The sequence below is a fragment of the Tachyglossus aculeatus genome, chromosome 13 (assembly GCF_015852505.1).
Source record: "Tachyglossus aculeatus isolate mTacAcu1 chromosome 13, mTacAcu1.pri, whole genome shotgun sequence".
In the NCBI taxonomy this organism is placed as follows: domain Eukaryota; kingdom Metazoa; phylum Chordata; class Mammalia; order Monotremata; family Tachyglossidae; genus Tachyglossus; species Tachyglossus aculeatus.
The window spans coordinates 24,838,553-24,855,511 of NC_052078.1; the positions used below are offsets into that span (position 1 = coordinate 24,838,553).

At 48.1% G+C, this 16,959-nt stretch overlaps 1 protein-coding gene across 1 annotated transcript in view; it reads right to left on the reverse strand.

The window, feature by feature from the left end:
- Positions 1 to 16,959, reverse strand: part of CUBN (cubilin) — a 288,242-nt gene that overhangs the window by 90,090 nt on the left and 181,193 nt on the right. Inside the window, 5 exon segments of the mRNA XM_038755639.1 lie at positions 1,474 to 1,606; positions 2,321 to 2,449; positions 3,176 to 3,286; positions 5,173 to 5,286; positions 15,110 to 15,266. Of these exon segments, the coding sequence (XP_038611567.1) occupies positions 1,474 to 1,606; positions 2,321 to 2,449; positions 3,176 to 3,286; positions 5,173 to 5,286; positions 15,110 to 15,266 (644 nt within the window).

Genomic DNA, 16,959 nt, shown 5'->3' on the forward strand with positions numbered 1-16,959 from the left:
TTTGAAAAGACGCTGGAAAGTTTACTTGCTTTAAGCAATCTCCAGTTCTGATATGTTTATGTCTGCCTATCCCGTTGGAGTGCAAGCTCCTTGTAGACAGGGACAACAGTGCTTTGCACATAGTAAGCGCTTAATAAATGGCATTATTATTATTATTATTATTTTTGTCTTGTGCTCCTGCTGCGCCGTAGTACTGTGCTCTCTCTGCACACAGTAAGCGCTCAGTAAATACGATTGAATGAATGTAGGGCACTGTACTAAATGCTTGGGAGAGTACAATACAATCATATTATCATTGCTACTGCTACTCTTCTACTCAACAGTGAGACTTTCTCAGGAATCCCGTATTGCTCAGCGTGGCACAAGCAGAAAGAGGGAGGCAGAGGGATCGGAGGCAGAGAAGGAGGGAAGGAGAAAAGAAAGGAGGGAAGAAAGTAAGGAAAATATGTGGAAGGGAAAGAGGGAGGAAGAGAGGATGTATGGAAGGGAAAGAGGTGGGTGGGAAGGAAGGAGGGAGGAAAGAACGGAAACAGGAAAAATATAAGTGAGGGCAGGAAGGAGTTCAGGAAAGAAGAGAGCCAAAACCACCAACTGGAAATCTAGGAGAGAATAACTTCTCTCAAGGAAAATACTCAGCAAAATTGTTTGGTGCTGGTTTCCGACTCTGACTAGTAAGGGAGCCTGGGCCATAATCCCTGATCCGGCATTCAACAGTAGGAGGAGGTAAAATAGCTCTTGGGGAAGATGTGATTTGGGAGAGAAGAATTAACCCTCAGAGTTGAAGTGGGATGGCACCGAACCCTTCCCATGGTAGAGAAGGGCCTTAAAGAGTTGGGGTTTGCCATTTCTTCCAAGTGTGGATACCCTAATAACCCTGCCCCGTTGGGATGAAGCTTGTTCCCCCGCCCATGGGGGTTCCCTGATTGCTCCTCACTGGGACCCTGAGCCCCTTCAGTAGGGCAGCCTCTCTCCAGCTAGATGTATATATGATTATACATATTTATTTATTTATTTATTTTACTTGTATATATTTATTCTATTTATTTTATTTTGTTTATGTTTTGTTTTGTTGTCTGTCTCCCCCTTCTAGACTGTGAGCCCATTGTTGGGTAGGGACTGTCTCTATATGTTGCCGACTTGTACTTCCCAAGCGCTTAGTACAGTGCTTTGCACACTGTAAGCACTCAATAAATACGGTTGAATGAATGAATGAATGGTCCCTCGTAGTCTTCTTATCCATCTGCCAAGAGGGATGATTTCTGCTCAGCCTCCCACCCAAAGGATGCCAGTTTTTTTTGTAATGCAGCTGGTCATTGAGGAAGGAAACTGCCTGCAGGTTTCCTAGGACACCACGGTACTCTCTGCATCAACGTCCTGGGCCCGAATGCACCATTACTGCAACTCCCCTTCCCGCGTCTCTTTCTCCCAAGGCTCTTTCCCCACGTCCCCCAGCCCCGTTGGGCCCAGGTTTACGTGAACGATAGCTGGAACTGGTTTCCGGGGGAGCTGAGGATGGTCCAGACACATTCTGTGTTGCTCGGATAAGTGTCGGGATAGCCGGGGCTGTTGATGACTCCTTCGTCCATGTGGAATGCTCCTCCGCAGGCTTGGGGGTGGAAAGAGAGGGAAAGAGCAAATCAATAAAGGATGAGAACAGGTCATCCAGCCTGACTCTCTCTTTCAGCTGGGGGACGATATGGTGCGCGGCCTGGAGTGGGGAAGAGCCTCTTCTACCCACATATCTTGCCTCTCGGATTCTCCATGCAAAGGAAACCAGCATGGCCTAGTAGATAATAATAATAATAATGATGGCAGTTATTAAGCGCTTACTATGTGCAAAGCACTGTTCTAAGTGCAGGGGAGGTTACAAGGTGATCAGGTTGTCCCACATGGGGCTCACAGTCTTAATCCCCATTTTCCGGATGAGGGAACTGAGACCCGGGGAAGTGAAGTGACTTGCCCCAAGTCACGCAGCTGACGAGTGGTGGAGCCGGGATTTGAACCCGTGACCTCTGATTCCAAAGCCCGGGCTCTTTCCACTGAGCCACGCTGAGATGAGCTGGAAGGCAAATTCCACAAGTTGCGGTTCAGCGCTTGATCTCGCTGCCAAATTAGCATGTGGTCCCTGGGTCTGAGATTAGCTCCCTACCCCGAAAGGTGCCGCCTCTGTACTGTGGCTGGCAGGGAAAACGGGGTCACCAGGGAGGGCATACCATTAACTCCCGCACCTCCAAAGTAAAATGGCCAGGATTCTTGAGGACCCCCTCCAGCTTCTCTGCTCACCTGACGGACCAGCAGCCTGCCAGGCAGGAGGTCTCACCTGAAGATGAAGCCTCGTAAACTGCGCGGAAGCTGTTCGATGTGAGGATGGAATTAGAGATGAACCTGATGACCAGTGAGTTGCTGAAAGAAGTGATCGGGGCTGGTAGAGTGGAGCCGCAGTAGCGTCCTAGACTCCCAACAAAAAGACGAGGAAAATAGGTATCGTGGCCAGAGACGTAAGGCAGGACCTCACCTCACAGTCAAGGCCAACGAAGCCTGGTGCCGAACTCATCCGCTGTGATGTTCTGATGGAGGGGTCAGGGCCATGGGCTCATAATGCGACCGACCCTCAGAGTGTGTCCGAAAGCGATCCAGTAGTTCACACATTTAATAATAATAATAATAATGGCATTTATTAAGCACTTACTATGTGCCAAGCACTGTTCTAAGCACTGGGGAGGTTACAAGGCGATCAGGTTGTCCCATGGGGGGCTCACAGTCTTAATCTCCATTTTCCAGATGAGGGAACTGAGGCCCAGAGAAGTGAAGTGACTTGTCCAAAGTCACACAGCTGACAACTGGCTGAACCCGTGACCTCTGACTCCAAAGCCCGGGCTCTTTCCACTGAGCCACGCTGTTTCTGGTTTCCAGGCCCTGAGCTCGCTTCCCACAGGTCAAAGTACCCCCTCCGCCCCCAGGTCCCCAGGAAGGGCATTTTCCAGCCACGGCCGGCACGGACAGCGTTCGACGGGCACAAGACACACTTGGAAGAACCTTCCACCTCAAATGCTAAGCTCTTTCTTAGCGTCACTGTCCCCAGACCTGCGAGGAGCCGCAGGTCGATGACTGGAAAATGAAAAGTCAGGCACCCCTGAGCCAAAACTCCCAAGGAAACCGTCGAAGCGCAGAGTACCTTGAACAGGAGCGTCGTCACTGGCTCCATCCAAAACTTCAACGAAGTTCCGGGAGCAGTTGGCGCTACCCTCCAAGTCAAAGGCAGTAAACGACAGGGAGATGTGATTGACTAGAACAGAGATGGGGTGGGAATGCAGAGCAGCTGATGATGGCTAGGGATCGCCCACAACTGAATTCCCCGGTGTGTGGGACGAACTGACCGGGCCTCCCCGCCAAGTCCCAAGTGATGGCTTAGCCCTGATCCCTGGCCTTGGGGTGGATTTGAATCAGACACCTGGTCACCTAGGAACGCTGAGAGGCAGAGAAGGGTGGCTGTCCCTTGAGGCAAACGTCAGCCATAGGCTACCCCCACACACGCACGCTTCCTCCTACGGAGGGAAGCACGGGGCTTGGGGGAATACAAAATTTCTGTATCCTGCCCAACCATCAGTGATATTTATTCAGCAGTAAGTGCTAAGCGATTCATTCATTCAATCGTATTTATTGAGCACTTACTGTGTGCAGAGCGCTTGGGAAGTACAAGTTGGCAACATATAGAGACGGGCCCTACCCAACAACGGGCTCACCAGGGAGTAAGCAGACACCATTCCTGCCCTCAAGGAGCTGACAATCTCCTGGGGGAGATGAGTACTGACATGAATGACTGGTAGGATGAAGCAATAGAGGACACATGGGTGATTTGGTGCAGTTGGACAAGTACCTAAGTGCTTAGGGGACATGAGCATAATAATAATAATAATAATAATAATAATAATGACATTTATTAAGCGCTTACTATGTGCCTAGCACTGTTCTAAGCGCTAGGGAGGTTACAAGCTGATCAGGTTGTCACACGGGGGGCTCACAGCCTTCATCCCCATTTTCCAGATGAGGGAACTGAGGCATAGAGAAGTCAAGCAACGTGCCCAAAGTCATGGAGCTGACCTCTGACCCCTGACCTCTGACTCTGAAGCCCGGGCTCTTTCCACTGAGCCACACCGCTTCGCACTTGGCCCAGTGTGGTGGCAGTTTGGATGGAGAGGAGGGGGCGGATTCTAAAAATGTGAAGATAAAACTGACCCACTTGGTGACTACGTGTGTTGAAGGAGAGAAGATTCAAGTTACAAGGCTTGTGAGACAGGGAGGGTGGTTGTGTTGTCATCACTGGTTGGGCCAGAGGGAGATTGTGTTCTGAGGACACTTCTGTCACCTAACCCACCCCCGTTAACTTAGGTACATTTCTTATATTCTAGACTGTGAGTCCGTTGTTGGGTAGGGACCGTCTCTATATGTTGCCGACTTGGACTTCCCAAGCGCTTAGTACAGTGTGCACAGGAAGTGCTCGATAAATGCGATCGAATGAATGAATTGCTTCCCCCTACCTGTGTTTTTTTTTTTAAATGTCTGCCTCCTCCAGCAGTGTGGAAACTCCCTGGGGACGTGGATCGCATCTACCAATTCTATTGAATTCTCCCATGGGCTTAGCTCAGTGCTCAATCACGCTGTTGGGTAGGGACCGTCTCGATATGTTGCCGACTTGTACTTAACAAGCGCTTAGTACAGTGCTCTGCACACTGCATAGTAAGCGCTCAATAAATACGATTGAATGAATGAAATGAATGAATAAATGGGTGAATCAGAAACTCTATTCGGGGCAGCCTTTCTCCACTCCACCCTGTGTTTCTGTTTTCAGTGAGATGGGCTTTTATTCCCTTAGCCCTTAATAATAATAATAATGGCATTTACTAAGCGCTTACTATGTGCAAAGCACTGTTCTAAGCACCGAGGAGGTTACGAGGTGATCAGGTTGTCCCTCGTGGGGCTCACAGTCTTAATCGCACCTTCCCCTGAGCCCAGCAATTAAACCTAACGGATAAAACTGGCTCTGGCTGACCCGGGGACCCTTTGGGCCCGGCAGCAGGCGGGGCTTTCAGAGAATGAAAAGGAGGAAGGTCTTTTAGGTCCCCCAGACAGGACACATCACCCAGAAATTCTCCTGGGGATATTTCTACTTACAGGGATGTTGGGCTTGAACCATCCAGCTGCAGTTCTGATTGTTCAGATACTCGGCAGGAAACGTTGGAGAGGTGATCGCCCCGTTAGAGTCTGTGATTATGGTGCTACCACATGCTGGGGAACAATAATAATAATGTTAGTATTTGTTAAGCATTTACTATGTGCAAAGCACTGTTCTAAGCGCTGGGGTATATACAAGGTAATCAGGTTGTCCCACGAGGGGCTCACAGTCTTCATCCCCATTTTACAGATGAGGGAACTGAGGCCTAGAGAAGTGAAGTGACTTGCCCGAAGTCACACAGCTGACAAGTGGTGGAGCTGGGATTTGAACCCACGGCCTCTGACTCCAAACATACATACATTTGCCATAACCCGTATGTATATGCGTATATAGCTATAATTCTATTTATCTATTTTGATTAATTAATTAATGATGGCATTTATTAAGCGTTTACTATGTGCAAAGCACTGTTCTAAGCGCTGGGGAGGTTACAAGGAGATCAGGTTGTCCCACGGGGGGCTCATAGTCTTCATCCCCATTTTCCAGATGAGGGAACTGAGGCCCAGAGAAATGACTTGCCCAAAGTCACACGGCTGACAATTGGCAGAGCCAGGATTCGAACCCATGACCCCGGACTCCAAAGCCCGGGCTCTTTCCACTGAGCCATGCTGCTTCTTTTGATGGTACTGACGCCTGTCTACTTGGTTTGTTTTGTTGTCTGCCTCCCTCTTCTACACTGTGAGCCCGTTGTCGGGTAGGGATTGTCTCTATTTGTTGCCGAATTGTGTTTTCCAAGTGCTTGGTACAGTGCTCTGCACACTGTTAGCTCTTAATAAATTCATTCATTCAATTGTATTTATTGAGCGCTTACTGTGTGCAGAGCACTGTACTAAGCACTTGGGAAGTACCAGTCGGCAACATATAGAGACGGTCCCTACTCAACAACAGGCTCATAGTGTAGAACGGGGAGACTGAACGATTGCATATGCGGAGTTGGATTAAGGCCCCCCTGGTCCCTGGGTCTATTCGGCTTTGGGACGGGGCGGGGGGGGGGGGGGCGCCTATAATAATAATGATGGCATTTGTTAAGCGCTTACTACGTGCAAAGCACTGTTCTAAGCACTGGGGGGATACAAGGTGATCAGGTTGTCCCACGTGGGGCTCACAGTCTTAATCCCCATTTTCCAGATAAGGGAACTGAGGCCCAGAGAATAATAATAATAATAACAATAATAATAATAATAATAATAATGGCATTTATTAGGCGCTTACTATGTGCAAAGCACTGTTCTAAGCACTGGGGAGGTTCCAAGGTGATCAGGTTGTCCCATGGGGGGCTCACAGTCTTAATCCCCATTTTCCAGATGAGGGAACTGAGGCCCAGAGAAGTGAAGTGACTTGCTCAAAGTCACACAGCCGACAATTGGCAGAGTAGGGATTAGAACCCAAGACCTCTGACTCCAAAACCCGGGCTCTTTCCACTGAGCCATGCTGTTTCCTGTGTGACATGAGAGATAATCGTCATGCTGTCTTCTCTGTGCCCCCCTCCCTCTCCGTGCTGCAGCCAGAGCCTCTCCATCACTTTGCCCCCTCCTACTTTACTAATCAATCAATCAATCAATCGTATTTATTGAGCGCTTACTATGTGCAGAGCACTGTACTAAGCTCTTGGGAAGTACAAGCTAATGCCAATCTACTCAGTGTGTCTCGATCTCATCTGTCTCACCGTTGACCCAAATCCAGCCTCTGGCCTGAAATGCCCTCCCTCTTATCCGACAGACACTTATACTCTCCTCCTTCAAAGCCTAAGTGAAGCCACATCTCCCCCATAATGTCTTAATAATAACAATGACAGTATTTAAGCGCTTCCTATGTGCTGATTTCCGTTCGAAGCGCTGGGATAGATACGAGGTAATCAGGTAGTCCCACATGGGGCTCGCAGTCTTAATCCCCATTTTCCAGATGAGGGAACTGAGGCTCAGAGAAGTTAAGTGACTTGCCCAAAGTCGCCCAGCTGATAAGCGACGGAGCGGGATTAGAACCCACGACCTCTGGCTCCCAAACCCGTGCTCTTTCCACTAAGCCACGCTTCTTCTCGTGTCTTGGTCTTCCCTAAGCCCTCCTTTCCTCTTCTCCCACTTCCTCTGCTTCACCTTGACTCTCTTCGTTTATTCATCCTTCCTCCCAGCCACACAGCACATATGTACATATCTGTAATTTTATTTATTTATATTACATCCGTCTCCCCCTCTAGACTGTAAGCTCGTTGTGGGAAGGGAATGTGTCTGTTACATTGTTCTCTTCTAAACACTTAGTAGTGTTCTGCACACAGTAAGTGCTCAGTAAATATGCTGAAATTGTACATTTCTTATGTAGTAAGTTTTTTTTAAGCAAATAGACTGAGTCCCCTCCTTCCTCTCCCCTTCCTCCCCCTCCTTCCCCTCCCCATCCCCTCCGCCTTACCGCCTTCCCCTCCCCACAGCACCTGTATATATGTATATATGTTTGTGCATATTCATTACTCTATTTTACTTGTACGTAGTTATTTTATTTATTTTATTTTGTTACTATGTTTTGTTTTGTTGTCTGTCTCCCCCTTCTAGACTGAATGAATGAATGAGTGAATGAGTATTTCATTTTATTTTACTTGTACATATTTACTATTCTATTTATTTTGTTAATGAGGTGCATTTAGCTTTAATTCTATTTGCTCTGATGACTTGACACCTGTCCACATGTTTTGCTTTGTGGTCTGTCTCCCCCTTCTAGACTGTGAGCCCATTGTCGGGTAGGGACCGTCTCTATATGTTGTCGACTTGTACTTCCCAAGCGCTTAGTACAGGGCTCTGCACACAGTAAGCGCTCAATAAATACAATTGAATGAATGAATGCTCAGATTATCTTTGTACAGAAACGCTCTGGGCATGTCACTCCCCTCCTCAAAAATCTCCAGTGGCTGCCTGTCAAACTACACATCGAGCAAAAATTCCTCCCTCTTGGCTTCAAGGCTGTCCATCCCCTCGCCCCCTCCTACCTCACCTCCCTTCTCTCCTTCTCAGGCCCAGCCCACACCCTCCGCTCCTCTGCCACTAATCTCCTCACTGGGCCTCGTTCTCGCCTGTCCCGCCGTCGACCCCCGGCCCACGTCCTTCCCCAGCCTGGAATGCCCTCCCTCCGCACATCCACCAAGCTAGCTCTCTTCCTTCCTTCAAAACCCTACTGAGAGCTCACCTCCTCCAGGAGGCCTTCCCACACTGAGCCCCATTTTTCCTCTCCTCCTCCCCATCCCCTCGCCCTACCTCCTTTCCCTCCCCAAAGCACTTGTATATATTTGCACAAATTTATTACTCTATTTTACTTGTACATATTTACCATTCTATTTATTTGGTTAATAATAATAATGGTGGTATTTGTTAAGCACTTACTATGTGCAAAGCACTGTTCTAAGCACTGGGGAGGTTACAAGGTGATCAGGTTGCCCCACGGGGGGCTCACAGTCTTCATCCCCATTTTCCAGATGAGGTTACTGAGGCCCAGAGAAGTGAAGTGACTTGCCCAAAGTCATTCATTCATTCATTCATTCAATCGTATTTATTGAGCACTTACTGTGTGCAAAGCACTGTACTAAGCGCTTGGGAAGTACAAGTTGGCAACACATAGAGACAGTCCCTACCCAACAGTGGGCTCACAGTCTAGAAGGGGGAGAAGTCATCCAGCTGACAGTTGGTGGAGCCAGGATTTGAACCTCTGCCCTCTGACTCCAAAGCCCGGGCTCTTTCCACTGAGCCAAGCTGCTTCTCCCCACCATGTTTCTTCATCAGCCACCCTCCACATTCACCAAGTGGAGAAATTAAAAATGGGTATCAAGCACGCCCTGCCTCGGAGAGAGAGAGAGCAGGGGGCTCTCAGAGGAGGGGGTCGGGGGGCGGATCAACTCCAGGGCCGTCCCACCCCGTCTAAGGCCCCTCTGTTAATCCATCCTTGCTGACAGTCAGAGCCGGGCAGGGAGGAAAGCTCCAATCAATCAATCAATCAATCAATCGTATTTATTGAGCTCTTACTGTGTGCAGAGCACTGTACTAAGTGCTTGGGAATCCAAAAGCCTCTTACAACAGTAAAGAAAAGCTCTCAGAGAACTGGAGAAGAGAAGGGGTGACCACTGTCACAACTGAAATTGACTTCAAACAGGGAATATGTGGCATTGAGTAAGCGGATAATGAAACAGTAAAGTCCTGGGGAAATTGGAGAAGGGGAGGGGTGACAGCTGTCACAACTGAAATTGACTTAAAACAGGGAATGTGTGGCAATGAATAAGAGGATAATGAAACAGTGAAGTCCTGGGGGAATTGGAGAAGGGAAGGGGTGGCCACTGTCACAACTGAAATTGATTTTAAGCTGGGAATATGTGGCAATGAGTAAGAGGATAATGAAACAGCTCTCCTCTGCCCAGGAACATTATTTCTCCATCCTTATTGACTCCCATGCCCTTTGACGTTTGCCGTCAAATGTTTAACTCCCTTCTCAATTTGCCCTTCCCCAGCATTGCTTTATGGCCCCATCTCTACCCCCCGAGGAGTTGGCCATGCGCTTTAATTTCTCGATCTTAATTTTAATCTTAATTTCTTGATCTTGTCTGTCTCCCCACTAACCCCTCACCTGCGACCCAGTCTGGAACTTCTGGCTTGGAAGATCCTCCCTGTTCCCGTCCAAAAGACCATCACTCTACCCCCCGTCACAGCCTTATTGAAAGCACAGCTCCTCCAAAAGCCATTCCCTGACTGAGCCCTCAATTCTTTTTCTCCCACTCCCTTCTGCGTCACCCTCGCATTTGGATTTACAACATTATTCACCTCTCCCTCAGCCCAGCATTCATTCATCCGATCGCTTTTATTGAGCGCTTACTGGGTGCAGAGCACTGTACTAAGCGCTTGGGAAGTACAATTCTCTTTTCCAGTTCCTTCTTCTTCTCTTCCTCCTCCTCATCTTTATCAGAGAAGCAGCGTGGCTCAGTGGAAAGAGCACGGGCTTTGGAGTCAGAGGTCTTGGGTTCGAATCCCGGCTCCGCCACGTCTGCTGTGTGCCTTTGGGCAAGTCACTTAACTTCTCTGTGCCTTGGCTACCTCATCTGTAAAATGGGGATTAAGACTGTGAGCCCCACGTGGGACAACTTGATCACCTTGTATCCCCCCCCAGCACTTAGAACAGTGCTTTGCACATAGTAAGCGCTTAACAAATGCCACCATTATTATTATTACAATTTGACAGCATTTTGGTACAAATTTGTAATATATCTATTTACATTAGCATCTGTATCCCCCTCTAGGCTGAAAGCACATTGTGAGGAGGGAACATGTCTACCAATTTTCTTATATTGTGCTTTCCCAAGTTCTTAGTACAGTGTTCTGCACATAGTAAGTGCTCAATAAATAATAATGATAATAATAATAATAATAATAATGGCATTTATTAAGCGCCTACTATGTAAAAAGCACTGTTCTAGGTGCTGGGGAAGTTACAATAATAATAATAATAATAATGGCATTTATTATGGGCTTACTATGTTCAAAGCACTGTTCTAAGAGCTGGGGAGGTTACAAGGTGATCAGGTTGTCCCACGTCGGGGCTAGTCTTAATCACCATTTTCCAGATGAGGGAACTGAGGCCCAGAGAAGTGAAGTGACTTGCCCAAAGTCACCCAGCTGACAACTGGAGGAGCCGGGATTCGAACCCATGACCTCTGACTCCAAAGCCCGGGCTTTTTTCCACTGAGCCACTCTGCTTCTCTAAATATGCTTCTCTAAATAAATTCGACTGATTGACTGATTATTGATCAAACTGAAACCATCAGGTTGGATCTCCCTAAAACCTCACCTGCTTCTCTCTAGTTCCTCCTTCCTCCTGACTCTTCTTCGACTCTTGCATCTTCCTCAGCGGTAGCTCGAGAAGCTATCTCTTGCCTCCTTTCAAAATCTAACCTTTCCACCTGCGCTTCGGACTCCGTTCCTTCACACCTCATCCAAATACTCGCCCTCCTTTCTTCCCTCTCTGACCACCATCGTCAGTGTTAAGAAAATCAGTGCGGCCTAGTGGAATGTACTTCCCAAGCGCTTAGTCCAGTGCTCTGCACACAGTAAGCGCCCAATAAATACGACTGAATGAATGGAGCAGAGCCCTGAAAATCAGAAGAATCGACATCTCATCCTAGCTCCACCACATGTAGAAGGGAGAAGCACTGTGGCTTAGTGGAAAGAGCACGGGCTTGGGGGGCAGAGATTGTGGGTTCTAATCCCGCCTCCACCACTTGTCAGCTGTGTGACTTTGGGCAAGTCACTTAACTCCTCTGGGCCTCAGTTACCGCCCCTGTAAAATGGGGATTATGACTGTGAGCCCCACGTGGGACAACCTGATAAGCTCGTATCTATCCCAGCGCTAAGAACATTGGTTGGCACATAGAAAGCACTTAACAAATGCCATCATCATCATTTAACTTCTCTGTGCCTCAGTTATCTCATCTGTAAAAAAATGGGGATTCAGAAAGTGAGCCCAATGTGGGACAGGGACTGGATCCTACCTAATAATAATAATAATGGCATTTATTAAGTACTTACTATATGCAAAGCACTGTTCTAAGCGCTAGGGAGGTTACAAGGTGATCAAGTTGTCCCACGGGGAGCTCACAGTCTTAATCACCATTTTCCAGATGCGGTAACTGAGGCCCAGAGAAGTGAAGTGACTTGCCCAAAGTCACACAGCTGACAAGTGGTGGAGCCGGGGTTTGAACCCATGACCTCTGACTCCAAAGCCTGGGCTCTTTCCACTGAGCCACGCTGCTTCTTGTATCCACTCCAGCAGTTAGAAGAGTGCTTGGCACATAATAAGTATTTAACAAGTACCATTATCATTATATTATTACTCACCAATGACTTCTTCCCCCCTGCTATTAAAGATACTTATGTAACCCCCATCCTAAAAAAAATACCTCCTTTGACCCCACAGCTCCCTCCAATTATTCCCCCATCTCCCTCCTACCGTTCCACTCCAAACTCCATGAGGGAGTTCTTTACAACTGCTGCCTCTATTTCCCCTTCTCCAATTCTCTCCTTGACGCCCCTCCACTCTGGCTTCCACCCACTTCACTCCACCAAAATTGCCTTCTTTTAGGTCACCAGTGATCTCCGTCTTGCCAAATCTAATGGCCTTTACCCCATCCTAATCCTCCTTGACCTCTAAGATACCTTCAATATTACAGACTACCTCCTTCTGGAAAAATTATATCACCTTGGCTTCAAAGGCGTATCCTTTCCTGGTATCCCTCATATCTCTCTGGCCATTTGTTCTCAGTTTTTTTTGTGGACTCCTCCTCTGCCTCCCACCCCCTAATTGCGGGTGTCCCTAAAAGTTCAGTTTTGGGTCCCCTTCTATTCTCCATCCACCCACTCTCGTGGAGAACTCATTTGCTTGGGAGCCTTGGGAGGCTCCAATTATCTTCTCTGAGCTGATGATTCCCAAATCAATATCTCAAGCCCTTATCTTTCTCCTTCTCTGCAAGTTCATATTTCCCCCTGCCTTCAAAACATCTCTACCTGCTAGCATCTCAAACTAAACACGTCCAAAACAGAGCTCCTCATCTTCCCACCCAGACCCTATCCTCCTTCTGACTTTCACTGTAGACAGCATCACCAATCTCCCTGTCTCACAAGCCCATCACCTTTCCATAATTCTCAATTTATCTCTCTCATTCAACCCATATATTTAATCTGCACCAAATCCTGTCGGTTCTACCTTCACAACATTGCGAAAATCCAAGCTTTCTTCCCCATCCAAACTGATACTATGCTGATTCTAGCCCACTTTGATTACTGGCATCAGCCTCCTGGCTGACCTCCCTGTCTCCTGTCTCTCCCCACTCCGGTCCATACTTCACTTTACTGCCAGGATCATTTTTCCAAAAAAGCATTCAGTCCGTGTTTCCTCATCATCCACCTCCTCATCAAAAGAACCAAACTCTTTAACAGTGACTTTAAAACACTGTGTCACCTTGTTTCTTCCTATCTTACCTCCTGATTTCCTTCTACCACCCAAAATGCTTACTTCACTCCAAGGCAAACCTACTCACCATACCTCAATCTATCTCCTACCAACCCTTTGCCCACAACCTGCTTCTGCCCTGAAATTCTCTCCCCTTTTGAATCTGACAGAAACTCTCCCCAACTTCAGAACCTTATTAAAACAACATCCTCTCTAAGAAGCCTTCCCCAAATAAGCCCTCATTTCTCCTACTCCCACTCCCTTCTGTCTCACCCTTACAGAGGTCATGGGTTCCCAGCTCTGCCAATTGCCAGCTGTGTGACTTTGGGCAAGTCACTTAACTTCTCTGGGCCTCGGTTACCTCATCTGTAAAATGGGGATGAAGACTGTGAGTCCCCCATGGGACAACCTGATCACCTTGTAACCTCCCCGGTGCTTAGAACAGTGCTTTGCACATAGTAAGCGCTTAATAAATATTCTTATTATTATTATTCACCCTCTGCCCCACGACACTTATGTACATACCTACACTTTATTCTAACGTCTGTCTCTCCTTCTAGATTGTAAGCTCCTTATGGGCAGGGTACTTTTATCTACTAAATGTGTTATATTACACTCCCCCAAGCACTTGTCATAGTGGATTACAGCAGGAGCCTGAGAATCAGAAGGTCACGGGTTCTAATGCCAGCTCCGCCGCTTGTCTGCTCTGTGACCTTGGGTAAGTCACTTCACTTCTCTGGGCCTCAATGACCTCATCTGTAAAATGGGGATCGAGACCATGAGCCCCATGTGGGACAGGGGCTGTGTCCACCCCAGCGCTTAACAAATACCACAATTATTATCATTATTAGTTAGTGCAGTGATCTGCACGCACATGGTAAGCACTCAATCTCAACAGCTTCCCTGGACTATCAGCTGATGGACTAATTATGCAAATCTGACACATATGAGATTGGCCTTCCTCAGAGAATAATTGAATCCCACAGACAACTAATCTGTAACTGTAATCTGTAATCTGTAATCTGTAACTGTAACTGAATGACAGACCTAATGGGAAATGTGGCAGAAAAAACACCCCATCCCAGGGAAGTCTGGCTGTGACCCTGCCACCAAGCAGGAGAGGGGAGAGGGGGCTGCAAATTGGACAAGTTTGGTGGCCCTGAGGATTCTGGTTTGGATGAGGTGGCCCAGCTCAATTTCTCTAACCATGACCACTGGTCCATCAGAACACTCCTCTTCTCTTCATAGCCTAGGGTCTGAATTTGGGGTGCCAGGACAGCTTCCTGCTTTCTGTGAGCTCTTTCCACTTTCCAACTGTTACAGAGTCCTGGTATTTTGGCCTGAGTGCTCTCTCTGGTTCCCCTGAGGACTTGGAGCAAGGGGAAGGGAACTCTTTCTCCCTGGGGTCCTGAGAAGTCGGGGGGACAGTACAATCTGCACATGAAAGTGCCCAAGAATCAGTAATGTCCCACTTAGGGCTGTTTCTTTGGGCAAACCTGGCCCGGGAGCAGTCCCTCCCACTCACAGAGGCTCGGCTGCCAGGGAGACAGATGCACCATTGTAAGTGATCGTAATTTAGCCATTTCCCTACCCTCCTGGGCTCCTGCACCCAGCTCACTGAACATTCTGCCTCTGGGCAGGATTTGTTCGACTTTGCAGACAGTGAAACCCAAATGAAACCCCAAGACCCTTCCTGGATCTATCCTAGTTATCCTGAATACCCAGCAGAGGGACAATTTGGGAGGAACACAGAGGGTGGTGGCCTCTTGGGTGGCCTTGGAGACCCAGGTTGGCTCAGATTCCCATTGCAGATCAAATTCTCCCATTCCCCAGGGGAAAAAAAGGAGGGATCCGTGGGACTGGACAGAAGATCTGGAAGGGCAGCAAGGACCTTGGTGCCAAACTTGCCTTCGGTGAAGCGCGCCCAGAAACCCCGGCGCTGCGTGGACTGGCCCGACTGAAATCGCACCACCACTGTGTTGCCGGAGGAGGTGATGGGGTCAGGAGGCTGCTGGCCACAGCTGTGGGAGAGGAGCTCAGACGTCGTGTGTGGACCATCATATACCTGTGCGGGAAAATAACAGGCATCAAAGGGGAGCTACACACAACCAGAGTCACTTCCCGGCAGCCTCTGGAGTTGCCCACTAAGACTGATGAAAGTGGCTCCCAACTACTGGGCTAGATGATTCTCTCAATTAGACTCCTCCATCTCCACGGGCCTCAGAGGGGAGAATTGGTGATGGTGAAGGCTGCATTCTGGGGCAGCAGGAATGGGTGGGCTCTGCAAGTGGCCTGGATTTTCCAGCTCCCTGTTCCCACCTCCCCCCGGCTAGTTGGACCTGCAGGGAGTGGAGTCAGCTGGTGGAAGGGAGGGGGCTGCATCACCAGGATCACCTTTCTGTCTGAAGAAAGAAATGCCAGTTCTGAGCATTTCTGTTGCCTTCCCCAGTCTGGTACAGCAAAGATTTTGGGCTCCTGTCAACAGTCTCATCCACACCCTCCACCTCACCATCATCCTGACCATCATCAGTCATTCAAGCGTATTTATTCAGCGCTTACTGCATGCAGAGCACTGTACTGAGCACTTGGGAAGTACAAATCGGCAACATATAGAGACGGTCCCTCCCCAGTAACCGAAATTACTTCACCCGGATTTATGGCAGCAGAGAGAAAAAGAGAGAAAAAGCGCATGATCTTCTGTTCATTCATTCATTCAATCGTATTTATTGAGCGCTTACTGTGTGCAGAGCACTGTACTAAGCGCTCCTGTTGACCACTTCACAGGAGATTCTTGCTGCTTTCTCCGGATGCCTGCCTATCGTGTGGTTCACAGAATCCATTTGTTTGTATTTATTGAGCACCAACTGTTTGGCAGAATACTGACAGACATTTAGGAAAGTACAACCTCAGTTACCTCGTCTGTAAAATGGGGATGAATCAATCAATCAATCGTATTTATTGAGCACTTACTGTGTGCAGAGCACTGTACTAAGCACTTGGGAAGTACAAGTTGGCAACACATAGAGACGGTCCCTACCCAACAGTGGGCTCACAGTCTAGAAGGGGAGCCCCACGTGGGACAATCTGATCACCTCATATCCTCCCCAGCGCTTAGAATGGTACTTTGCACATAGTAAGCGCTTAACAAATGCCATCATTAATATTATTATGATTATTATTCCCTCTTCTCTTAGTGCTATCCTGTATAATGCTCTCTGGAACTCTGGGATAGTGCTCCAGTCTGGGCCGTATGGTGCTCTCCATCTCCTGGAGGTCACCATAAAGCACCAACAAGATCAAAGCTAGATGCAGTAAGGCTACCTCAAATAAAAATGCGGTAGCACTCTGTTGCGAAGCAACAGGTATAGATGGCCAGTAAAGCAGCCATCAGATAATAATCCGATTGCACAAAGCCATTGTCCCCTACAAAGCACCTGGTATAAGAGGGAGAACAGTTATGCTATTCCCATTTTACAGCTCAGGAGACTGAGGCACAGAGGAGTTAAGTGACTTGTTCAAGATCACCCGGCGGGCTAGTGGTGATACTGAGCCTTGAACCCAGGTCTCCTGATGTCCAGTCCTCCCTGCCCTTTCCTCTAGGCCACCTCCCTCGTGTCACCTTTGAGCGATCGGGGGCTGGAAGTGATGAGCATCAGGAGGGCTTAAATCTGGGTGGATATTCTGAAGTATCTGGACTCACTTGAGGATGCAAAATGTTGGCGAGGGCAATTAAAGAAAATGTCAACAGATTGTAAAAC